The sequence below is a fragment of the Dermacentor variabilis genome, chromosome 4 (assembly GCF_050947875.1).
Source record: "Dermacentor variabilis isolate Ectoservices chromosome 4, ASM5094787v1, whole genome shotgun sequence".
NCBI lineage: Eukaryota > Metazoa > Arthropoda > Arachnida > Ixodida > Ixodidae > Dermacentor > Dermacentor variabilis.
This window is the reverse complement of record NC_134571.1, coordinates 100989059-101016132: the sequence shown is the minus strand read 5'-3', so window position 1 is coordinate 101016132 and position 27074 is coordinate 100989059. Positions and strand designations below refer to the sequence as shown.

General features: G+C 48.4%; 1 protein-coding gene across 5 annotated transcripts in view; it reads right to left on the bottom strand.

Annotated features, from left to right (window-relative positions):
* Window positions 1-3652: 3652 nt before the first annotated feature.
* Window positions 3653-27074, bottom strand: part of LOC142579574 (dopamine receptor 1-like) — a 533834-nt gene continuing 510412 nt past the window's right edge. For all 5 annotated transcript variants that reach the window (XM_075689927.1, XM_075689926.1, XM_075689931.1 and 2 more), the window contains 2 exons: window positions 25181-25362; window positions 3653-7643 (listed from right to left, as the gene is read on the bottom strand). In XM_075689927.1, coding sequence (XP_075546042.1) covers window positions 6291-7643; window positions 25181-25246 — 1419 coding nt within the window. In that variant the 5' untranslated portion in view covers window positions 25247-25362 and the 3' untranslated portion in view covers window positions 3653-6290. The remainder of the gene's footprint in view (window positions 7644-25180; window positions 25363-27074) is intronic.

Sequence of the window (27074 nt, the reverse complement as noted above, 5' to 3'; positions counted from 1 at the left end):
TTCGTGCCCAGCCCGAATCCTACCTCGTGCCTCAGCCCTTGGGCGCCGGGGCCTTCGAAGCGAACGTGAGGCCGGTGCTCCGAGAATCAGGCGGTGTGGCGGGTAACGATGGTCAGAAGCCGACCACGAAAAACGTCAGCCGCCACGCAGGCAAATTGTGCCATCGCAGGCCGAGAGAGGCGGCGAAGTGTGTGGCGCGGCGGAGGCTGGCGGGTTACCGCACACCGCGGAGGTACGAGGTACGGACCGCTAGCAGATTGCAGAGGGTGAGGAGGAGGCCGCGCAAAATGGCGCAGAGGTCACGGAGGTGTCGTCAGAGCTCGGGGGTCGCGGTGCGTTGCTCGTCGCCGCGAAAGAGAGCGCGAGCGATATATTCGCCGCGGGAGGTGCCGCTAAGCCGTGCACTTCGTGACACCCGGTTGGTCAGGCGCTGCGAGTGGGTGAGGACCCGGCAAGGTTCGGTGTACCCCAATCACCGAGCCAAAAGCAGGCAACCGGGGCCCGAGGTGATATGTCGCGGTGGAGCGGCTAGTGCGTCTCCCCACCTATGTGTCGGGAAAGCTCGGGGGACGGCAGGAATGCGACCCCAGCGAGTCCGTTTGAAGAGCAGGGGTTAGTGAGCAGGGCAGTCGGCACTATGTTGACATTTTAGATTTGTTGATAGAGCCACGTAACTTTTTTGTTTGATTGCATTTATTAGCGATTAACTTTCCGGCCCTTCAATTCACCGATCTGTTATTTTGTAGGTTTTGTTTTGTGTGTGTGTGATAAGTGTTGCGTGTAGACTGCGCGTACCGGCTCTGCCGTGGTTTGCGCCAGTCACACGACCCAAGGGGAACAGTACAGTATCATATCAATTTTTTAGCAGCTGTTTTGAGTCATTTTGTTTTATCAGTGTGTAGTTGGCTGCGGAGTGCACTGACTGGCTGAGAGCGAGGCGGCGATGTGCGCGGCGAAGTGCCTTGTGCGGAGGACTTCACGAGCCGTGACCCACGCGACGACGTGATTGTGCGCGTGACCTTCGAGAACGTGTCGAGTGCGGTCTCCTTAAGGTGCGCGTGCATGACTATGTGTTAGTTTGAATGTTATTAGAATAACATTCTTGTCGTCGGGGTGGTGTCACAGAGTGCATGCCCGCGCTCCTCTCAAGATGGCCGCCATTGCCGCAGCAGCAGCAACGCCGCTTGAACGGCGATGGGGAAGCGAGCTTCCCATTGTCCCGAGCTCGCCAGACCGGTTTGGTCACGTGCGTCGCCTGAGCGCGGCGGAGGGACGAGGCGGCTTGGCGAGCGGCAGAGCAGCTTGGAGGACGAAGGAGTGGGGTCGTGCACCGGGGAACAGCTGAAGATGTGGTCGGCAGGCTGAGATCTCCAGGCCGAAGTCTTCGCCGGTCGAGCGACAGACGGTGCAAGTTCGTCAGGATATTCGGCAGCGAGGTTGCAGCAGCCCGACGCTCTTCAGATCGGGACCTCGGCAAGCACGCCCCAGATAAGCCTCGTGTTCCGGGTCGCTCTCAGAACTTTCCGCCGGACTCTCTTTCTAATCGCGTTTAATCTTTCCTTTTTTTTATCCATCGCGTGTTGTTTCTTATATGTCCTGGTAGTTTAGTGTTTGCCCTATTTATTGTCGCGAGTATTTTGTATTTGTGTCGCGTATTTTATTGTATTTCGCGAGTGTTAATGATTCCCACGTGGTGGGCTTAGTGTCGCGCGAGTGGCGTCAGGGCGTGTGCTGTGTGACCCGCACGCCTTCCGCGAGCTAGGACCCACTACTGGAAGTTTGCATGCTTGTTTTCCATTATGTCTCGGGCATGATTTTATTGTATTAAATTGAGTGTGGGTGTTGTACGACGTCGCCTCCCGTCTCATGCCTCTGGTTCACGGTCGATCAGGCGTGGACCTTATCGCCGGTCAGCAGTCGAACCCTCACTAAACGCACGCGGGGTGGGTTTGTTGTTGCCCCATCCCCTCCTGTTCGGAGAGTGCGAATTACTCCACCAATCCTTGACATGGCTGCAATCGTGCAGCACTCTCTGGACATTTTAATCATCGTGAGTCGCTTATTACGGCACATTTATCACGAGGTGTTCGAAAGACTCTTATGAAACTTCTAGAGTTTGCAGTCACTGTGGCTTCGAAATAAGCAGTTCTACCACTGTGTGCGAACAAAATCGTAATGACACGACATCTTCAGCTTTCTTCCTAGCAAATCGGGCTCATTGCGATCTCGGCAGCGCTAATACCGCATCATCCACTCGGCAGGTTGCTAGTTGCAGTGATGTGCCGTCATTAACAAAAGAACGCGATCGCTTGAACGCTTAAGTTGTCTTGTGCACACATACATGTTCGGCATGCAAAAATTTACTATCACGTAAAATTGAAATACGAACAATTTAGACCAAACTAGAACGCACTCGTTCGTTTCTGCTTTCGTCTATGCGCCAATATCAGCATAATTTCGGCTTGTATGCGCTTAGCGTTAGGCCAACACCGACCTTGGCGACCGAATAAGTAACGGGGCTAGATTGTGCTCTCGAGTTATTACTTCCGAAAGGTGCTCTGCTCCGCGGTTTCTTGTTCGCGTCGCATTGATCATGCCGCTCACTGACGTACTTAAGCATTATAGTGCAACTTTTTACAAGATAGCAACATGAAGCGCCGAATGTAGTGAAGTCATCGTGTTTCTCTTATGTCTTCATGTTCTGTCCCTTGATCACTGCATGCTTCCCAGGTCTTCGGTCATAGTACGTGCGATGAAGTTCCTTTTTAGAGGAGCTTGGAATACGGTTTGCGGAAGCTTGGATCGATAAGTATAAATCTTCCATATAACTATGAGAACACTGCAGTGGACTCGCATCTCACGCAGCTCGTGGGTTGCGAAGAGATGACGTTCTTTTTGTTGTTGTTTTTGAAAGACAGCCATGGTCCGCGAATGCGCTTACGTAAAAATAATTCAAGAGGTATTTTGTGCATCTCGTATGATCGACACGTGTGCGGAAGTCACTTTTCGCAAAAGATTAAAGTTGCGAGCATAGCGTAAACACGTTGCGGAACTTGTGGTTCCCACTTCGACAAAGTTCACTCCCAATTACAGAGCAAAATGTTCTCTGACACAAAGCCTAATTTCGATTGAGCATTAGTGACTATATAGTGCGAGTACGTTGGGAAGCTTTCGGTCATATTTCGAGGAAATTTGTTGACGACCTTAAAGAAAAATGCGTTTCTTCACACAAGCGTCATATACAGACTTACGATACACTAAACGGAATAACCGTAATGCACCGTTCGTCTCAATTCGTCATGCGCAAGGTATAAATCCAATATTTAAATCAGAGTGACACATTCAGCATTCTATTTGCTTCGATGGTTCCACTTCCTAACTGTAGCGCAGCTTGATCACAAAGCGCCTGCGCCTTGTTCTGTTTTGGACTGTGCATGCTGTTCTCTTCTATAAAGAACCATTAAACCACATTCAAGTGGGGCTTAGTCTGCCGACAATGCAGCGTACCAAGCTCGCAAGTGTCAGTAATAACGCGTCTACGTGTTATGAATAGCTTCGAGTGCGGGGTATAATACTTCCACGCTGCCCACACTGAAGGTTTCGCCGCAAGTATACGTTGAGACAACACACGACAGGAAAACATTCACTCAAGTACGACGTTAACAAAAACAGGCAATCCGTTTATTAGGTCCAAGGACGCTTCACTTGTCCGATTGAGATTACTTTCTACGAGTAACGTTGTCGCTCTGCTGAAAGGGAACGAAGGAAGTCACTTGATTCTCCGCAGTCCGATCTCGCCAGGAGCAAACGTTCGCGAGCCAAGAGAGGAGGGACAAGGTAGCTCGCGTGCGCGCGACCACAGCGTAGTCGCGCGATTGGGGGGTCCTCTCCTGACAAGAAACACTGACTTTACACGGGCTATTCGTATGGTATAATATGTACAGATAGGACGGGCCTCGTGCGACCCCATTACACACACGCACAACACGGAGACACGAAGCAGCCTCGCCCGCCTGTCGCCTCGAAGTAAAGAACAGAACCGCCGAACGCGCTAGGCACCGACATTTCGCCCGAAGGCGTGGGGGAAGGGTAGGTGGCGGATATCTTGTGCGAACTGCTCACAGGAATGCGTGGCGGAAGTGACGTTTTACGACTACGAACTCACTATCAGAATGCGCAGCGTTAACCCCGGCGTTATATATAGTACCTAAACCTATGCCTATAGTGCGCAGTGGCTGGCAGTCCGAGCGCCAGGAATGACTGGTCTTGCCATGCTGATGCAGACTAGAGGAGACAGAAGGTAAGAGGAGGAGGGGATGTTGGATTGGTCAAAAGTTAGAGGCTACAGCTACGGAAAAATTTTCCAGGCTGGATTGCGGCGTGAAGCCACACGCCGTGACATCACATGAGGTGACATCCCGAGTTCCCTTCCACCAAGCGTGAGGGTTCCTTTCGCATGTAATGGCTGGCGGAAACTAGTACTCCGCGCACGTCACCTGTTACTACTCTGCGACATGCGTAGTATAAAACAATGAAACAGGAGCCGCGTTCTGAAACTATTTATTTCAGCGATGCTTTCGCATTATGAAATATGGAATGCGATGCCGGCTTTCTGTTACGTGTCATTTAAATGCGCCGGATAGTTATGCAATGCGAAAACAACGCGGCCGGAAAGTGACCCAGCTACGGATTTTTTTCCATGGCGTAAACTTCCGGTTGGCCATTTAAGCGTGACCCAAAATCTGGTCTTCGCCTTTACACCCACGTCTCTTTTCGTTATGTTTTTGAACTCGTAGCTTTGAACCGAATACACTCAAGGCATTGGCCGAAAGTAATACCCGAAAAATAAAAATGGCTGCAGAATGCGGCCCCTGCTCCCTTCGGACGGACCACAAAGGAGAGGAAGACCTTCTAACTCATCGACGTCATTCTAGGTGTCGCAGCAAAATTCGCTCTGTTCTTTCAAGGGGCTAATGTTGTTTGTTCCGGCATCCGGCAGTAAATTCGTTCCGCTCTACCTCACGCGCATATCACTGATTTAGGTCCGTTTCGTAGAATGGTTATCATTTGGATCTTCAATATTGTGCACCTGACGTCGATCTTACCACGGTTCTATTTACAGCTATGACTATAGTTATGAACTACAGGTCAGTGTTTAGCGCGATGACAAGTTCTGCTTAGGCGAGTGACGAGCGAATTTAATAGCGCCGCGCGTCCGTGCTGCGTACATGAAACACTTACGCTACTATTGAAGACGCTCACTTTTGCAGCGTACAGAAAGTGGCTTGAGTCGAAGACAGAAGGAAGCTGACGGGGAACAAGGCATTTGGCGGCTTGAATCTCGTCGCTGAGTAGGCACAACTCTGCGAACGCGACAGTGTCGTTCGCAGCTGTCCTGTATAGATTTCTGTACGTCTCCGTTTCCGTGTGATGTCCATACGTGTGATTCAGGCTCGTGTGACCGATTGTCGGGGGGCTCTCAAAAAAGCTGGGCCGCCTGTGACCGGGGGTGTATTAAGTGTGCGCGCGCGCGTTTGTGCGCTATCAGCCGACTAGGACAGTATAGATTTCGCCGATGAAAGGCGCTGGTTTTGACGAAAACGCGAATCGTCTAAAGGGGGCGCACTGCGATCGCTGGATGACAACAGCCAAGCCAAACGGAATGTTCACCGCATGGTATGCACTTCACCGAGAGATGCTGCTCTCATGAGCAGGACACGTTGAGACTACCGAGCAGCCATTTGTCGTATTTTGCGCCAACCAACTCTTTTTGCCGAAGAGTGTAGTAATTCACGGTCATCGTCATCTGCTGAGTGTAGTCCTGATCTCGAGGAGCAAGTTCGCTCACAACTAACGCGCATGTTGCACTCAGCCAGTCCAGCGTAAGATGGCGCTGAGTTGCGAGTCGATCAGAGGCCTACGTCCGTCCTCCTCAAGAGGAAGATGGCGGCGCACAAAATGATGAGGTAGTATGGCAAATGCAGGCCCTCCCGATCCCCGCACGTATGGCCCGTGGAATAAATTAAGGGTGCAGACATAACACTCTGCTCGGCTCATATAAGTAGTGGCCTGTGCACGCCGTTCGCGGCGCTGCCGTGGCGTGGCCTACAGTTCATCCGTAGGTTCAAGCATTGGCCAGAAGGCGTACAGGCGTCCTCGCCCATCGTAAAAGGCGTCGTCAAAATTCCTCCGGCAGACAGGTCTGACGGGCGCGTTCGAAGGCGGGTGGTGGTCGTTATACGAGGACAACGTTATACGGCGTGGTGCGCCAGCTCTCAGGTGCGTCACTGCTATATGTCCGATATCTCTCCGATGCTCTTGATGCTGATCTCGACCCGAGTGTCAACCTCTGCCCGGAGCGAGATACGCTCGCTGGCCGCCGCCACGTTGTTGTGGCGGCAGTTGACCGCTGCCAGGCTGTTGGCGCGCGGGGTCTCGCAGATGGTGCTCCGCTTGGTGCGGTACGACAGGTCGCTGGGCGCTCGGGCACGCTCGGCGAGGGCCTTGCAGCACGCGTGCGCCGTGATGACTCGCCGGAAGGCGTCGCGGAACTCGGTGTTGAAGATGCTGTAGATGATAGGGTTAAGCGCCGAGTTGAGGTAGCCGAGCCAGGTGAGGAATTTGAAGCACTCCTCGGAGATGCAAGTCTTACAGAAGGCGGCCACGATGTTGGCGCAGAAGAAGGGAACCCAGCAGCACAGGAACACGCCGACGATGATCCCGAGCGTGATGGCAGCCTTGTGGTCCATCACGTGTAGAGAGGACTGACCGCCGAGGGCGCGGAACTTGGTCGGACTGCCAGGGTCTTTGTTGTTCACCACGCATGGCTTTGTGACGGCGCGGATGTTCTGCACGTGTCGGCGCGCGTACAGGTAGAGACGGGCGTACAGTGCCACCATGACGACGCATGGCATGTAGAAGCTGATGAGCGATGACGTGACGGCGTACTCGGGCGTCAGGTCCAACGCGCACATGGTGAGGCCGTTTACGACGAGCAGCGAGTCGGGGTAAGGCCGGTGCCAGCCGAGTGAGATGGGCAGGAACGACAGCAGTGCCGACAGCATCCAGATGCCGCATATGGTCCCGAGGACAGCCCGCTTTGTCATCCAGCGACCATAGCCCAGGGGGTCCTTGATGTGCAGGAACCGATCCATGCTGATGGCGCACAGGTTCAGGATGGACGCCGTGCTGCACATGACATCGAAGGCGATCCAGATGTCGCAGAATTGCGGCCCGAACGCCCAGTAGCCCATGAGGTCGTTGATGACGGCGAAGGTCATGACAAGCGACGAGACCAGCAGGTCGGCCACGGCCAGGGAGACGAGAAAAAGGTTGCCCAGCTTTCGAAGCCGCCGGTCCGTGTAGATGGCGAGGCAGACGAGGATGTTGCCCGTGATAGCGGTCAAAATGATGATCAATAAAAACGTGCCGATGATGTAGCGGCACGAAAGGTCCCAACTGTCCAATGGGTGTCCCGAAGAAGGCACGGCGGCCTCCTGTAGCGCAGCCGTCGTGTTGTTGGCCGCCGCCTCGAGCGTTGGCAGAACGCTCGCGATCGAGCCCAGCGTGCTTGCGGACGAAGGCTGCATGACCGCCGAGGAGCTCGCATTGGGGAACCCGCTCGGCAACCGCTCCCCGGGCACCTGCGCATACATATACATAGCAGCGTCTCAGATTTCAACTCTGTCTCGCCATTGAAGTAGAAAGATAAATATGATGTTTTAAGTGCCCTGTAACGCCATTATTTACACCACTTGGCACTTGTGCAGGTAAACAAAATGCAGGGAGAATGCACTCAGTTAACTAGCTAACATTTACCACTTACCGGAAGTCATTGCAGTGGAAGGCGCACTACCGCCTTCTTATATTCGCACGTATGCGCCTTCTAGAGTAGTCGAGTCGCCTTTTCAAAGAAAGTGTATTGACTATCAAAAGGGACACTTCTCGTCGTTATAGCTCCGACATGCACGCTGGTCTTCATGAACATGTAAGCGACCTGAAACTGCTGAACACGATTCTTTATTAGCATGATTTCCATTGCTCCACACTAGCGTTTTCCAAACAATTCATAGCCAATGCTCCCCGTACAAATCACGACTTCCTCTGTTCTGCTCGTTTTTCCATGGTCAACTGGGAAGCATAGTCACGCAGCCGTCTTCGCGTCGACATCGTGTATTTGTTTCCTTAAATGCTCATTTATTCACAAATGCGTACGATGGTAAAATGTGTACGTCTGCGTGTATGTTATGCCATACAAAGTGTTGATTCGCAGCAAGAAAGAGTGAACACAAGTGTGCAGTTTATGGGACCTTGTTTCACTGAATAAGCAGGTGGAAGATACCTGTGTAAATTCAGGCAGCCTAACCACAACCGCTGTTAAAAAAGTGTCCGTTTTATTGGTAATACAGCACTGCCATTACATCAAACCTTTGCGTTTCTAAGAACGTACGGCAGAGCCTATTTTGACGAACATAAAGCTTTTAATTTCTAGCTTGCCTGCATAGCAAGCGGCATTTGGCCTCGTGATGCAGTGACAAGAGCAGAACTTTGACTTGGGTGGGCCTGTAATGCCACAATTAAAATGCTCACTAGCTGTTCGCAGCTCAAAACGTTATGATTTCGCGCCATAAGTAGCCCAAGTTTGAAAAGTTACAAGACTTCAGACATATAGAAACCATAGCTGGATACATTTTCTGCGCGATACCTTGTAACGGAACACGAGAATAAGAAAATATACAAAAACTACAAAAACATATAAAAAAAGCAACAAAAGAAACGTAGCGCATTTCATCTAAACTAACGTTCATTGAACCTGTGTCGTGATTATAAACATTGAAATCTACGAGTATTTCGAATCAAAACTGAGGTCGAAAAGAAAAAGAAAAGGAAGGAAAAATGAATGCCGCGCATTTTTAAATATGCAGCAACCAAAACGCAATAATATAGCACACAACGCTACATATTATTATTATTATATATATATATATATATATATATATATATATATATATATATATATATCCGCATTCAAGGCTCGCTTAAAATCCCCTTCTTTGCCGCTCCCCCTGACCTCCTAACTTGAGCAAAAGTGGAGGGTAACATAGAAGAACGTGCAAAAGGAAATCAATAAATGAACAGGACAAGGTGCACGGCAAAAAAGAGTGGTCGGTTCTGAAGTGGAATGAATAAATTGTGAAGGAAACGACGGGAGAATAAACAAATGCGGTCGCCTTCTCTTCCCTCAGCTGGGGGCAACGGACTACTAGCTAGCGGGATCCATTACTGGCGAAGGTCGCAGATTTCCGCTTCATCCCGACCATTTGTCACGACCTGTCCCCGAGGGTGAGGGTCCCTTCTCTGCGGCGCGGGAAGGATTTGGAATCGCGTTGTCGCGACCGGACGGCGACAGCGGGACGCTGGACCGACGTAGTACATGAGCGCTCTCCGCAAGACTCTGCAGCGTTTGTTTCTTTTTTATTTGCCTGATTTTTTTCACGCGTCGAGGGCAGTATGAGCGCAGAAGCGGTCGAGGCAGTGACGCGCTGCGTCAGTGTCTTTTCTGCGGATGGCAAGGAAGACGCTACCTCGCTTGATGGCGCAGTAAAGAAAACACAGACAAAACGCGTCCACGCATACCACACTTATTGCACGGATTAACGCACCAATGGGCACACGTATGAATAAATGCTACTATATTTGACACACACGCATGCGTGAGCGCACACACACTTTCCTTATCCCTCCCCCCCCTGCCCCTTCCCACGCGCACCAACGTAGGCCCTCATTTAAGCACGGTCACGTTGAGGCAAGTGCAATATACGAGGTCGTTCCTTTCCAGTAGGCGTCATTTTTCATGAGCGTTGGACCCAAACACTCGTTTTTGTTTTTCAGCCCCGGTTAACGAAGCAATAAAGAATAAGAAAAATAATTCGGCGGGAACAGAGACGCTTGGGGCACTAATCGAGATGCTGGTAGCTCCTTCCGCGCGGCTTTATTGCCCGATGCATAGGTGGATGTAGACTACGGGTAAACAAAAATTTTAGAAAGAGAACAAAATTAATTCATGGAGCCCAAATGCGCACACAGAACCGGCGAAAAACAAATGGGGTCGTATTAAAGGGAAAGCAGCAAACTTTATAGAGAGAAATGAAAGAAAGGAGAAAGGCAGGGATGCATCCCTGCCTTTGTCCTATGTTCTGTTTAACATGTTAAAGAGGACATAAATTCCAATTTGACCCGCCGTGGTGGCTTAGCGGCTACGGTGTTGTGCTGCTAAGCACGAGGTCGCGGGATCAAATCCCGGCCGCGGCGACCGCATTTCGATGAAAGCGAAATGTAAAAATGCTCGTGCCCCGTGCAGTGGGGGCACGTTAAAGGTACCCTGGTGGTGAAAATTATTGCGTAAAATCACAGAATTCAAATTCCAGTTTGCTACACTAACTGGGAAGTAGGAGAGGGGGATGTACAAGGAGAAAGAAAAGAATGCTGCAGATCCAATGAGTTGGAACCTTTATACAGCAAAGCTTTGTTTGAGTGCATAAAGAGTTGAAATAAGAGTGCGCGCGCACACACACACACACACACGCACGCACGCACACGCGCGCGGATAGGCGTACACAAACTATAAGGAGTCTTTTGTAAGCGGAGTTGTCTATACTAGCGAGTATACGACTGACACCTTGAACGCATCATGGTTCCAGAGGCAGCATGCGCATACGTACGTAGCGCAATTCGAATCCATTCTATCCGCAAGAAGCATTTGCTGCCTCATTACCGCGCTGCCGCAGATGCGCAAACGCGAGCTTTCTGGTTCTTTGTTTCTTTTTTATTTCTCCCACGCGGCCTGCGAGCCACTGCCCCAAATGGATGGATGCTATGAGCGTCCCTTTTGAAACGGGGTGGTGGGTTGCGCCACCAGATTCTTGTTCTTAATTTGCCTTATGTCCTGCCTATATTTTTGAAAGAAAAAAAAACAAGAAAACAACGCACACAAACAATTCGATCCCTGCATCAAACTTTCTGCACCACTACAGGGAACTTCGTTTTTGTACACCTCCGTTTGTAGTCTCCCGACTTTTCTGCCACCAAACGTCCAAACGCCTCTCACTAATCTCTATTGCAGATATGTTTACTTTCCTCCTGCTATCCCTGAACGTAAGAGCTTCAACGATGGAGGCGAAATGTGAAAACACCCGTGTAGTTAGATTTAGGTGCACGTTAAAGAACCCCAGGTGGTCAAAATTGCCGGAGTCCTCCACTATACGGCGTGCCTCATAATCAGAAAGTGGTTTTGGCACGTAAAACCCCATAATTTAATTTTTTAAGGGCTTCAAAGAGTCCACAGGAGCCTGAACTGCATGGCGATGGCGGCTGCATGGCTGCGCCGCTGTGCCACCATCACCACCATCTGTTCCTGACTTATGCACCCGCGCCATGCGCAACAAGCCTGGGGCCGGAGCGCGAGGAGCGGCGATCAGGAAGTATTCCAGTTGGTATGGGGCTTCAGGATGTAAAGGCTGTCTCTTGAATGGCTCTTGCACCTTGCGTCGTCTCTAATAGCCTCAGCTGCCCACTGGTTCTGAAGCCACGGCCCTGAGCCCACAACCGACAGCTGGGTAGACATATTCATATTCTCCGCGGATGCGCAGAGACAAGCGCCATCTAGTGGTGGCGAAAGGAACCCAGTGCCACACGCTCCGCTGTGATTGGCTGGCCTATTCGGCAAGAGAACAGCCAGGCCGTAGCCACGGTCACGAAACCAGGTGAAGTTCACAGAGAAAGGCTTCCTTAATAGAATAGGGAGAGAGAAACAGGGAAATATCTACTATAGTGGAGCAAGGGCTGCGATTAGAGAAAGAGCGAATAAGACGCCGGAAAGACAGGAAGGCTTATTTGCTGAGCAGGCTCCAAGTCGGGAACAAACTGCTCTGCACTGGAGCACGAAGAAAGAACGGCACGAAGAAAGACGAGAGAGAAGACAAAGTGCGCACTGCAGCAGTTTCACCCTCTCACACAAAGCAGGCGCTGAGGGGACACGGGGTCTGCGTAGATTTCGGTTGGGAAAAGCGTCCCAGAAACATTAGCTTTATCCCGGTAGTGGGATAGCTAGCTGGACTGTTTAAGTGCGCACATAATCCCCACAGATAACAATCCTCCCAGAGAAAAAAAGAAACGGAACGAAGAACAAATGTAGAGCTTCGAGGAGTGCGCGGGAGCCCAAGGCTGTAGCGGATTCGCTGAATGTCAGCGAATCTTAGAAGTCGGGACACTTTAAGTACACCGCACTCGCAGGCTGCCTTTTGAATTACGGCTACGCATTCCCGAGTAGTCCTAGATCCCTTCTGCTTGTGGCTTTGGAGAGAGACTTTACCGAAGTTCGCCTGCTCCAGCGCCATTTGTAATGTGTAACGGTTATAAGGGGCGGCGAACTGCGCGTACCATTCCCCTCCCCCCTCTATTTCCTAGGATTGGACAGCACTTTGAAGAGGGGTATAGAATTACGGTGTAGAGGTAAAACAAAGGTAAACAAAAAGACGTCTTGCACTTAGGTGTCGTTGTGGTTATATTTTCTCTACTTTAAAGAAAAAGGAAGAAGGAAGAAGATGTGACATATCTTGTTAGCCTAGCAGTGTCACAATGCGGTGGAAGCATCGACTATATGCTAGGTCTTGTTATAGATAACATATCACCTTCGGTACTATTTGTATATTTTGTACTGTGTGCTGGTTCTGGTGCACTCTTTAGTACTTTGCCCTCCTTTCGCTTTGTCCGTAATAAATGCAACCGATATTATATTTTATTATCATATTCACCCATTTATCATTTCAATCTTTCAGCCTGTGAGCTCGCGGAAATGCCACAGCCATTTACATATTTGCATGTGCCTTGCTGTTGCTTTACGAAAGATTGCAATCAAAACACTCTTATGAGAAGTTGTCAAAAATAGCGCGAGTGTAAAAAAATGGCTGGATATATTTACAAAGCTTTCTTGCCGCGCATTATCAATCGTAATCTGTGGACGTTGACTTCCCTCCCTCCCTCCCTCCCTCCCTACCTGAAGTGATAATAATTATCGTGGAGATCCACAGGAAATGCCTTGTAAGAGTTGGGCTAGGGCATGTCAAAAGGGGTAGTTGGCCCATGCCGTCGTCCGACTCATCCACGCTAAGGACGTTGTTGAAGGGAGGAACTTGTTTTCGTCGAGAACTAGGAATACGGCACTTATTTACAATATCTACATGAAGGGCGGAGAACATTACATCTCATCAGTCTAGCATGGCTGAAAACGAAGCACGCACAGCAGCAGAAACGGCTGCTTAAAACAACCCCCTTGTCCTTCCTGCCATTCAACCTTCGTCCAGTCGGAGCGTTCAATGTCGTCGAAGGACCGACCAGCCTTTGAGGCCGAGGGGTCACGTGCACACTCACTTCCGCACTTTTGTTTCACTGAACACACCGAACGGAGTGGGGCCTCGTAGACAGGGGTTCTCACGCTTGACTCAAGCTGGTGCGTCTTGATTCCAGAGCTGACTGCGTCGTTAGCTGCCGTGTATGTCAAACGATCGTGACGATTACCGGAGATCGTGGGGGAGCTCCGTAGGACACCCTTTTCCAGGACTTTCCTTACTCCAATTGGTCCGTGCAGGCGACAGCGAACTAGCTAACAATACTCAGTCCACCAAACGTGTCCAGCCTTACTGGTGTCGTAGCGCTATCCGAAGGGGCGCATTGTTGGCTTCACGAAACGATTCGTTGCAGCTTGCTGATCATGGTTAGAACCCTCGCTGGCCGATCGTAAAAGCCTACGGGAACAATATATGGCGACGCGGCGAATAACGCTGGAAGCGTATGCTCATAACACGCATACCTGTGAAATACATTTTTTTTAATTTCTTACGCTATAGTGGGAAGGTAGAAAGTTGATGAGCGCTTGCAGTGAACGCTGTAATAGTTTCGGTGTGCCTTTCTAAAAAGCCAGACCGTTCATACATGGATCGGTAGTGACCAAATTTTTTTAAGACATTTAAAATTATCCATGTTAATTCGCGCTGCCTAAGTCAAGAACCTCTCACCAACTCGCCCAGCAAACCACCCTTCTGAGTGACAGGATGTTGCTTATCAGCTAAGCGAAGCACCGTAAAGGCAAAAAGTCAAATGCAATAAAGCGGTTTATTGCTGTTCTGTGGTCAGTCGGAGTCGCATGTTGGCAAGTATGAAAGCGGGCATAAAGACGTGAACTTTTACTCAACTCCACTAACCTAAACTTGTTTCATGTGTTGGTCCCTTCCGGTTGGCACTAATAAGAAAATAAACAACGTGCGTCGAAGTCAGTATTTACGCTTTCACATATATACAGAAAAGTCCACGGGCGACCGTTACTTGAACGTTATCTCATCAATAACTTCCGCCAGTTCCCTGCAGAAACGCCTCCCTTACACGCAATGTGGAGAAATCTATAAAAATTATAAAGCCTATATTTGTCTGCTAGAGAGCAATTTGCTTTAGGGAGTTGCTACGTGCAGTATCAGCTGTGAAATACATGTCAGGATTTGTCAGGGTGCTCGGCTCCGCGCACGTAATATCTGCACCGTTCGCGCCATTGAATGTCGCTCGCGTCCTTGTTATCGAATTACAATATGTCGCAATATTTCGGGGGCTATTTACCAATACGAGAGAAAGCACAGCTGGACATATCTCGCGGGAACACTCACGAACATTTCAGTCGTACGGGTTTACCATGCTCAAGACATCGTTCCTTCGCGCACCGAAGAAAGACTTGGGTCTTTAATGCTGGTCACATCGTCGGACACCAACCCCGTCGGGCAGCGCAGCCGCACAAAGGCAGCTAAACTATTATCTGGTGGTCGTAGCTCACTACGTATGACTGAACAAGTAGAATAACGATGAAACAGAGTTCGCCAACACCGTGCCACCAGAATTCAGGCAACCGTTGACGAGCAAAAACAACAAAACGTCTGAGGGGATCATTTAGCAGGAGGTAGACTTCACGAGCGCGCCTTTCTGCACACTTCAAGAGCTGCATTGCATTGCAGCTGATAGCAATGTGAACGTCACGTCTCTTTATTTTTATCGGGTGCTGAAAAAGACATATTTATTCTCAATGATAAAGGAAAAGAGAGTTGTCTTTTTTTTCCTCGCGATACATGCGTAACACTGATTAGAAATTTTTATTTTCATTGAATGAAATCACACTCTCTCTTCGTCTAACTAAGAAATGGTTTTCCCTTTCTCAGTTTGTTCCCTCCTCACACAGTCGTGCTTCAATAGCTGCCCCCATGCTCATGTCGTTTACGATTGATTCTGGACCACCTTTCGGCCAAGGCTTCATCACCCATTTGGATCGACCTTGGCGTGCACTCGATCACGTGACCTGCAACAATGAGTGCACAGGAAGACTGCGTGCCTCAAGCCACCATCCTTTTCTCGGCTCACCCTCGAAACCGCACCATACGCCGTGCAGGCGATTCGCGCTTATCGCACTCGTACTTTATAAAGAACATCCCGGCGGCGGCAAGGGCGGAAATTCTCATGACGTGTCTGCATAGTTCCTATCACAAAAAAAGAAGGAATTTCAGATTGGATTGATTCTTCGCTTTATTCTAAGATTGTTAGCTGGCGTGCTAGTGAACTGTACAGTTAAGCGACTTGTCGAGAATTATTATTATTATTATTATTATTATTATTATTATTATTATTATTATTATTATTATTATTATTATTATTATTTCAGTTCTCAGCAACCTTTTGTAAGCTGAAAATTAATACATCACATTTGTCCACTTCAGAACATTTATATTACAGCGAAAAAGGGATACGAAGGAGCAGGCTGACAAATATGCCACCACAAGGGGCGCAAACCTTTACTGCTTTTCAGAAAGGAAGATGAGGAAGTGTAAAAATGGAAGATATTATTCCAAATGACGGATCAGGGCAACCGCAGACCAAGCAGTTTGTCGCTCGCCCCTCCCCTTCACGAAAAAAATTCTGGCTACGCCACTGGGGGGGGGGCGAGTGAGTGCGCACGCCACGCAAGTGCAACCTTACAACTTCACTTGCAGTTTGGTTTGACTCGAGACAAGTTCAGGGAACGTGAAGCTTTACACGACGCTTTATAAAAGGCGGAGGACCGATGAACGTCACCGCCAAATGTACCAGTGCTGGTACGGTAGTGCAACGTCTGCAGCAGTTGGAAGAGACAAATGGTTTTTCGGAGTTCGCTTTCGCTGATTGTCACTGCTACTGCGCAAGGTTTAACGCGGAAGCAATATCGGAGCCGTTCTCGGACCCCAATTTTAGAGTGCCATTTAACGCTCCATCGTCCTTCCCTAGATGCTTGGCGATAAAAAGGCAATAATAGAGAGGGGGAACAAAACTGGCCCCGTCAAGCGTGGCGGGGTGAGTACATCGATTTTAAGCCGTACTGTTGCTCGACGAGGTCTGTTTCTTGTTCTGCGCTAAGCTTCTCGTGTTGATGAAGAACCAGGAGAGCTGCCCCCAAATTCCAATATCGAGATTAGTTTCATTTGTCTTTTCTTTACCCACTACCAGAGACAAATAGAAAGAGAGTAAGACGCAATAAGTTAACTACAGTAGTTTGCCAGGCGCAATGTACGCTGTAGTTGCGTCTACTTCAACAGCTACATGTATCGGTAGCAGTCGGCGCTAGTAAGCCCCGATTAAGTGAACCTTTGGAGAACTTGACTACTCGCAGTAACTGGGTTCATAGCGAAAGTTGTCCGGATTTATTTATTCCTTTGATGTGGTTTAAGCAGCTCCGGCTCCACGAAACACGAATGCGCCGCCCAATATAGCCTTCATACGTACACGCTCAAAGACAAGGAGTAGGCGTGCCTTATAAAGGAAGCCAACCATACACAAAGATGCTTGTTCGGAAGCTTTATCAGCTTCCTTAGCGATTTTCTGTATTATAGTAATTTCGCTCATCGACTGACCGTATATGACTTAATGACTTCCTGCTAAGCGAATGACTGCCCAGCTCGCTTGCTCGCTCGCTCGCTCGCTCGCTCACTCACTCACTCACTCACTCACTCACTCACTCACTCACTCACTCACTCACTCACTCACTCACTCACTCACTCACTCACTCACTCACTCACTCACTCACTCACTCACTCACTCACTCACTCACTCACTCACTCACTCACTCACTCACTCACTCACTCACTCACTCACTCACTCACTCACTCACTCACTCACTCACTCACTCACTCACTCACTCACTCACTCACTCACTCACTCACTCACTCACTCACTCACTCACTCACTCACTCACTCACTCACTCACTCACTCACTCACTCACTCACTCACTCACTCACTCACTCACTCACTCACTCACTCACTCACTCACTCACTCACTCACTCACTCACTCACTCACTCACTCACTCACTCACTCACTCACTCACTCACTCACTCACTCACTCACTCACTCACTCACTCACTCACTCACTCACTCACTCACTCACTCACTCACTCACTCACTCACTCACTCACTCACTCACTCACTCACTCACTCGGTCGGTCGGTCGGTCGGTCGGTCGGTCGTAAAAGATCACTTGTATCACTTACAAGTTCTGCATTGATTACGACACCCTCCTTCCGCCCGACTTACACTAGTAATTCAAGCTACCTCGCAATGAGCAAAGGAACAAGACACGCCCACAAACTAGGACCAGTAATCAGTATGCACAGAAGCCTATAGCATCGCGTTGTGAAATGGCAAGAAAGGAAAGACGCGAAAGAAGGCAAGAGGCAGCTCACAGAACCGAAAGGAAGCGCTGCGAATGAGACACATTGCGTGGGGAAACACGTCGAGCCGTGCTCACGCCGCACCGAGCATCGCCCGTCCCGTGGAGAGAAACACGCAGCTGCGAACAAACTGCTGGCTGACTACCGTGCGAGGCCGCAGAAGCGCGTGACCAGGGTCTGGAAGCGATCTTCTCGAAGGGTCGAGCACGGCGACAGAAGCCGCCAAAGGCCAACTTGGGTATTCCAAGCACTGAGGGGTCTTTGGGAACCCATTGCCCCATCGAGGGAGAGTATGATATCGTCGAGACAAACGGTATAACTGTACGCTTTTGCCTCCGCCATGGGATCTTTTCAGTTTTGTTGCTCGAGTTCGCGTTTCCCTTCTGTCTGCTTTTGTCTCGTTTTCTTTTTCTTTTTTTTTTTCTGGCCTCGTGCGTCAGTCGAGCGTGCCGATCTGAAGCTGCGTTCGCGGTGGAACCGCGGCAGCGGGATCGCGAGCACAAATCTCTTTAAGGCGCTGGTTGTGGCTGGCGGTGCTTCAGTGAAAAACTGAACGGTAGCCCTTCGCATGAGACGATCCGCCGACGAAAGGACCAGGCCTTGGATTTAATCTAAATGAATGCTCTCGGCCGTGAAGTGGAAACGCGCGATGCATACGCGCATAATCACGGCGAAACTGTACAGATACCGTTAAAGGGTGCCCTACTCAGACCTGCGCTGAGTTAGCATGGATTTTGAGGACATTACAGAAAAAAAAAAGAAAACGTGCTAAGTGAAAAATTGGCTTAACAGTTTGATTGGCGCCTTGTCGCTGTTTCATCTTCTTTTCTCGAGTGAGGGAATGTTGCCAAGGTACTAAAATAGTACTCGTAGATAATTACGTGCATTCGCGATGTATGCAGGGGACCTGGATTATTATGTAAGAGGCAGGGAGAGAGGGATTTTAATCAATGAAACGCAGAAAACATGGATGGCCGCGAAAGGTTTCCTTTGTGCTCGGAAATAAAATGAAGACATCTTATTCTTACAAAATGAAATGTACTGATCGTACAATGTATTTTTAGCATTTCAGTTTCACAAGGTCTTCGTCGCGGCTGAATAAAGTATGCTTTTCTTTGTTGCCTTACTAGCAAAGAAAGCGAGTACGCAGAACCCAAAGTTATCAGCAACAAAACAACATGTTGCTTACAGTTGACAGACATAACGTCAACGCTACTTTTTTCATGGTTGACGTTCGAAATTTGTTCACAATGGGTTGCGTTCGAGACGCTTTGCTTGCCCTTCTTTTACTTCTTGCACCGCGCCTGTCTATGCTTTACTAACTACGTGGTCTTTGACCTCTTCAAATGACTAAACTCCAAGGAAAAGGACGAGTAATTGCAATGAAGTAAAGTCGGAAGGCAGATTTGGTTAGGGAGCAAACGCGAGTTAATGATATCTTAATTGAAATCAAGAAAAAGATATGGGCGTGGGCAGGACACGTAATGAGGAGGGAAGATAACCGATGGTCATTAAGAGTTACCGAATGGATTCCAAGGGAAGGGAAGCGTAGCAGAGGGCGGCAGAAAGTTAGGTGGGCGGATGAGATTAAGAAGTTTGCAGGGACAACATGGCCACAATTAGTACATGACAGGGGTAGTTGGAGAAGTATGGGAGAGGCCTTTGCCCTGCAGTGGGCTTAACCATGATGATGATGATGATGATGATGATGAAAGTCGGAAGGACAGGGCAGTTGGCCCTACAGGGAGTGGGTTTAGCAATTTTAGATGGGGGAACACCCCAGTCTGTATCTTGCGCCAATCGGCGGCCTCTTCCCAGCCAAGGTTTGGGTTAGGCGACGGGTATTTTCTGCGGACTCAGCGCTGATGAGCAAGGATGTTTTTGGCATTTAGATTGATGGGATTTTGATAGGACGCCTCTGCATACACAGCTGCGTCCGTGTAGTACGTATAGTACCTAGGGTTATTAGAGTACGCCGATTGAATATAGTGTGCGCGTGCTTTGCGCCTTTCCTTGTTGCATGTTCATGCAACAACATGTTGCATGCATGTTCTTGAGAATTGTACCTACTGTAATTTAGGATACCACCGAAGGAGGGATAGGAACGACCTGTTCGGTGAGATAAATGGGGTATGCCGGGACATTGAGTCGAGCCAATATTGCCCTACCAGTTTTTGTGAATCCGTGGCGTTCCCTTTGTCGCATCAAAGTGGCCTGCCTGGTTTCATCGAAAGCATTATGTACTCCCAAAGCTAGCATGCGCTTCGTGGAGGTACATTTAGGCAGGCCGAGAGCCGCCTTGAAAGCGGTTCGAATTTTGTGATGGCCTGCCTTTCCTCTTCCCTGTTCAGGATTTGGTGAGGTAAGCCATACGTAACTCGACTAATTACTAAGGCCCAAACAATGAGACGTTCCTTTCCTTCGAGCGCTTCCTAACCTTACGTGAAGCCTCCTTAGAGCGAAGGACCGATGGAGGAAGCAAGCGTACTCTGAAAGCTCCCTTCACTCGTCCTCACGTAACGAGCGGTTGCCGCATGCCTGGGTTCAAGATTATCTCTTAAAGCTTTACGCGAACACCATAATTCAATAAAAAAATGTTCTATCGTCGCACAATCTTTCGATTGAAGAGCTAATACAGAGAAGCGTGGACGCGTTCTTCTAGTTTTGTTTACTAAATTTTAAAAAGTAGCGCATTACAGTGCAAAACTTGATGTGCTCCAGCAACGCTGGCACGCCGGCGTCGTGCAACGCCTAGCAACGCCTAGCAACGCTTCCGTGCTGCACGCGTGACTGAAACGAATATGCCTGGTAAGACGTACTGTGCTCGCGCTTCTCCGCAGGTGGGCGACAGCGCGCATGCGCGAGCAAACGTCACGTGGTTAAGCAGTGAGGTGAAGCGCTCGTTCAGAGCAAAGAGCGGCGTAAGGACGCATGAAGGTAGGTTTGGAGCTACCTTATGCTGAGGAAGCACCAATGAAGCCTTCACCGAGGGCCCCTAAGTAAGGAAGCTTTCAGAGTGACATAAGGTAGCCTCACTGCAATGAAGGCTTCCTTACTGAGGTAAGGAAGATTTCATTGTTTGGCCCTAAGGCCTGTACGAGCCTCAGGGAATCGTATCCTAGCATGCCCACCTTTCGATACGTCACTCGACGTATCATTTGGGCTATGTTATGAGTTGTGGATTTGATGGTTTTGAGCGTCTGTGCTGCTCTCCCGTCGCTCTGAAGCCACAAACCCAGGACTCGCATCGTGGGTACCTCAAGGACAGTGTGGACCTCAAACCCAATGTTAATCGACCCTCTGGATTTGTAGCCTTTCGCGTGTATCCGCATGACCGTGTATCCGGTCGAAAGGACAAGATTTCAGTTCATTTAGCCTGTAGCTATCGCACTGAATGTACGGCAAACTGAGCGGCATAGGCTGGGCTGCACACGTTTCTTTAGCATTTTTTCTTTTCACCTATGGGAAAGATATTTGACCTATATATATTTCAACAACATTAATATATTTGTTCTAAAGTCCGTACAAGCTTCGGTAAGCTCACACCCTGCAGTTAGAACAAGTATATGTATCACAGAAATCACGAGCTTGGCACTTGTGAATACCCAGCTCTTGACCACAGTAACATCTTGACTCCTCGCTGGCTCTGTTCCTTCCATCCTGCCGCGGCACTTCGCATCACTTGGTGCTGTAATTTTAATGGCGAGAAGAATTCCCCAGATTCATCAGTGGGGGTCAGAAGATGTATTTTTTATGCGATTCTGGATGCCAAAAACGTGCCTACAAAACGGCTATTCTGTACCTAAGACTCAAAGAACGATCTCATGCTTTGAAAACGAGTGTTCTAATCGCTATACTGTGGCCGCTAGATGAAGGCGAAAGCCTTGAATGCCTCATCATATAGTGACCTTGAAAACATGGCGTGCGGTACAGAAAGTCATGTGAGCTCGTCTCGCGCAGACACGCGCTCGTGTCACTTCTCGCGCGCTCATCATGGCCTTCTTCCACAGCTGGCTCCGATGCCGCTCACAATGCAAAAAAAGAAAAAGAGAAAGGCACAGTTAATTAATGTAGAGTTGATTCAGGCACTCGAACCCACGATCTTCGGTGGAAGTCGAACCCCCACATTTTGATTGAAATCGAATTTTGGTGTTAATTAAGGCGAGGTTAATTAAGGCACAGTTCATTAATGCAGGGTCAATTAAGGCACTCTAACCCACGACCTTTGGTAGGAGAAGATAAGAAGTAACAACGCATTCGAATAAGAATGTCAAGTAATTTAATGACTGTCTCTCGAGCGTGCAGGCTTTCGCCATCACCCTCTTTGGCGTATGCTAAGTGACTGTCAATGTTTTTTTGTTCCCTCGTGATATTTATTACACGGGTAATTTTAGATGTAAGTTACGTTAACGCATAAGCAAGTGAGTGACACTCACTATGAAAAACGCAATGTTGGCAATGTATTATTCCTCTCTTGCGCAAAGTGACCGTGGCCTGATTACACCATGGCCACTTTGCGCAAGCAGGCGGATAATGCTCGCATTGGGCGCTGTATACGCGTCGACTTGATTTCCCTGAATGAGTGGCGCATACCCACTATGACGGATTGGCTGGCAATCGCATGGTCCTCGGTAAAAGCCACTTCGCGGAGCGTTCACTAACCGGGAATGCATCACCTGTCTTTCTCACAAACTGACTGATCTGCAGGACCGCGCGCGTCTGTTGCTACGTGCAAAGGTGCTATTCCCGGCCGTATATTCGCTTTCGAGGATACAATCACTTTCGCGAGAATTTCGCTCCACTACTGCACCGAAAGCGTTGGTGTCAGCGGGCGACAGCTTCCTTGGTCCTGTGCTACAGGACACCATGATTTTCAGTGTGTCAGGAGGATTGTGTCGTTCGTCAACGCCGACGCGTCAGTCGCTAGTCACGCAAAACCTCTCAAAAGTGACCGTATCTTCAAAAGTTATCGCGTCGCGCGCACTACTGCCATAACCATCGTAGATTAGAGCACATGAATAGCGGACGTTAAGAACAAAGTGGACAAGGACGGGCTCTTGTCCACTTTGTCCGCCTTTGTCGCACCCGGCCTTGTGTACTTTGTTCTTTGTGCCGGTTATTATATTTGCGCTTATCTATCATAATTTTATTGCATGTCCCACTAGCCCAACAGTCAGTCCTCCCGAAGTATACGCGTACACTACTGCTAGCCTTACACAAACATGTTGGCCTACCTCGTAACGTTTTGCAGAACCCCAAACAATGCTGAATAGCTGTCTGCAAGGTACTTCCCGTAGCGTCGATTCCCACAGTGCGTTGAATCGAGATAACTTTTCCGATTGGAAGGAAGCCTATTATAGTGGTGCGCAGAAGTTTATTGTTGTTTGACTGGTACTAGAGCTTTTCCAGTGTTCTTTATGAATCATAAGAAGAGGAGGGGGGGGGGGGTTAAGGTGCTTTTTAAGATCACGTAACACTTCGTGAATACGGTGCTTACTGTCACCACTCTAAACGCAACGGCTCTATAGCTGAGGCTCTAGTGCCAAGAGACTGGCAGCTTTCGTAGCTTCATCTTCCTCTTAGGTTTCTGCCCTGTAACCTCCTACTATATATTGCTTGTCGCTTTGGCGTGTCAGGTGATATTCATTTCTTTCCTTTTCCTTTCCTTTTTTTCATAACGTTTCACAGTGCCCCTCTGTTCCTCGAGACAATAAGAGGAACGAGGTATTCCCGCGGGTTATTCTTCGTATACACACCTTTCTCGCTCGCGGTCGTCGGCACAGAACCAGCTGCATGCGTAATGAAATTCAAACGACGTGGAAATGAATTGGGCGGCAGTTATTCAAATGCCACCAGTTGAACCACCATGACCAGTTTTATTGTAGCCTTGGGGGTTATCCCGGAACGCGATGGGCATCTCGCGCTTTGGCATTCGTAACGAAAAACGAGCGAACTCGTTCTTCAACAGTATACAAGGAGACGCACGGGTCCCGCTTCAGCGGCTTTCCCTGAGATGGTTCCTCCCCGCAATGAGTCATCGTGGAAAAGAAAGCGGTGTTATATAATCCTGGACGGTATAGGCCTTTTGCAAATTTCACCGCGTTGGAAATTACCTGGAACGTACCTTCGCCGTGCTCTTCCGCAATATCTTTCCATATCCTCTTCGTGAAGGAATGGGCGAGACGCATCGGCGTTGAGGGGCGAAACAAGGCCGACGTCTTTGCCGAAGAGCTAATGGACGTAACGTGGAAGATCTTATAGCGCTGAGGGCCATGAATCGCAATTGCGCTTCACCCCGTTGCACGGGTATACGTCCCGGCACTTTTCTGGACAGATTTCCGCAATGTTTTCATTAAACGGCGATACTGATTAGATATGCAAATAGAGTACTAGATTGACCGTGTATGCTGCAATGTAGGCCGGGGTTTTAGCACTTCTTTCCCAGTCCTTACTGTAAATTTCTGCAGTAGCATTCTTTTAAACTGTGCTGCTAAGGTGGCGGTACTTGCAAACAAACAAAGAAACCCGCAAACAAGGTTAAATCCCAATAAGGAAAAAAGAAACGGAATGAAAGTCTGGAAGTCTAGCGTTTATCGCTTAGTTATTCTAACGATAATTTTTGTCCAAATTCATCAGCCTTCTTGCTGTCACTTGAGATAACGCTAATAAGCGTTATGTCAAATTATCGTATGGACAATGAAAGTATTCACTGATTTATGCGTTAGTCGGTTATAAGTTTCTCAAAAATATTGGATCATGTAGTCTAGCTAATGCATTACTGGTCGACCAAATCTACTTTCATTAGAATTTTCTCCTTATTAGCTAGAAAATATGCAGAGAGAAATAATTAGCTTCTCATGGTCTTAGAATGAGTGGTCTCACAGTAACGGTAGACGCATCATGTGTTTTCTCTCTCTCTCTCTTTTAAATCTTGTGACTTCCTTTTGCTCTAGAAAAAAAAAAAGAAACAGGAAAGCAGTTTTATGCTACAGCTTTCTCACGTCATTTGTAACGTTTTTTTTTTGTGTGTGTGTGTGTGTACTTCATCTTGTACCCTCTGTCTTCTGAAAGACGGTTCGGTGCAATTTCTGGCCCAATTCGGGGACGCAAGCAGCCTGTCCGTGGTTGTCTTGCCAACTTTGTAATGGAGAAAACAAAAGTGCTGTCGTTCGGAAAAGCTTTAAATTTCTGCGTTGATGCCAATTCCATCGAGTATTACAATAGCAAGTAACAAGAAATAATAAAATAAAGAAGCAAACTAAAAAAAAATGAGGACACGCAAACAAACAAATAAGGACAAGAAAACTAAGCAAACATGTCACCTCCATGTGCCCTTATAAGAAAACAATTTCCATCGGCAAAGACATCTCGGAAGAAGTGCAGAGACTAACCAGTATTCGGTGGCTGGTGACAGGTTGCTGCTGGAAGTTGCTGAGGACGCTGTAGAGCCGATTCATGGATGAACGCCCCGGCTACGCACGGTGTGGCTCTTCATTTGGCCTCCGCCTTATTCCGTGGCTTCGACTACGGATTCAGACACAGCTGGGCGGGCAGGACAGTACGCTGGTACACCCTGGAGGAAAAGAGACCAGAGCTCGGATCAGGGCACGAATGGTGCGCGCCCTAAGACAGCACACGCATACGGACAAAGTACAGCGGTTCATACTGCAAGGACTTGTTCTGACAGTTCATTTGTCATGAACTTCGACACCACGAGTTCACATGAAAAAAAAGCTGTTATTAGGTCACGTACCGGAACACCTGTGGAACCTTAATTCAGACTTAATTCATTTCTTTGAGCTTCACAGTCATGCATGCCCCGCCACAAAGCCCAGCTGCAGTCCTTGAGCAGTGTTTGTCATCTAGTGCAGTGGCTCCTAAACTTTTTGAAGAGGCTGTGGACTAACGGTTCCGGAAACAAAGATGTGGTGGGCACATCAGCGATATATAAAGGAGTGAAAGCCTGCAAGGAATGCTCTATTACGCCCTCCTGCAGATAATATCGAAATCAATGTGTCGGTCTTGATTTCCTTATTTTTTTTTTTCGATGTCCAAATTCGTCTTAGGTAACCGGGAAAGCGGTTCGTGGCGCGTACGCCAAAGGCAAGATCTTCATCATATCGGCTGAAAAAGGTTAAAAACCGGTGCACAGTTCCGTTTAAAAGCTTCGACTTTACTTTCTAAAGCAAAAAAAAAAAAAAACCTGAAAAGAAAGGAAGATGTAATCTTCAAAGAGAGATTCTACTCCCAAATCAATCCAAGGTTAAATAAAGGAAGAAAAATGAAAGAAAAGAGAGAAACTAAAAAAAGAGAAAGAAGATATTCCTTGGCAGAAATTCTCGTTTCCTTGACATGATTCTCGTACACTGAACCGATAAAGTTTAACTTTATTACGAACTTAAGTGGGTGAGGCTCGCAATTAGGGTATGAATTGCTAAATCTCAACATCTTTGCTGTTTGGCTCACAGTATCTGTGAACGCTGGCTGGGCCATCGGGTACGTGGTTAAATAATGACGTTGAACGGCAGCCAATCTCATTAAGATGAATTTGAGAGATGAATGATATTGAAAAAAGAACGAAGCAAGTAACAGTCACCTTGCACCATCGACAAGATGTGCCCTCGCGATGAATTCTTATGATAGAGTGAGGTCTTTCTTTCTTTCTTTCTTTCTTTCTTTCTTTCTTTCTTTCTTTCTTTCTTTCTTTCTTTCTTTCTTTCTTTCTTTCTTTCTTTCTTTCTTTCTTTCTCACAGTCTCTATCGGCCTCATAAGACCACCATAACAAAAACAACTAAGCAAGAAATGGCGCCACGTGAGAAATACAACGCCTATACTTTGAGCAAATGTGTATCAAAAACGCTGGAACGAAATGAAATGCGACATCGGCGTAGCGCGCGAGATAAAAATTACGGGGCCACGCAACGCGTGGCCCCGTAATTTTACGCAGCGCGGGGAGGGCTGGGTAGAATATGTCCCCCCATTTTGGCAGAGCGTAGCCATTATCGGTAGAGTTCGTTCCATTTCATGACCATTATTTTATTTTATTTCCTTCTTCAAAAGAGCAGCCACTGCCAAGAAAGATATGCACATGGGGGGACGCTCGGCGCTACGACGTTCTCCCCTCTCGCTCACTTTCGGAAACGGGGAAATCGTCATCGCGGAAAGAAGTTCTGTGAAAACCTGTCGCCGCAGCGAGCTGTTCACCCGGTTCCACTCACCTCCGAGCACTTAATGGGGTCGCCAGATTGGTGCAATGATATCAGTCCTTACGCGAATTGTTGAAA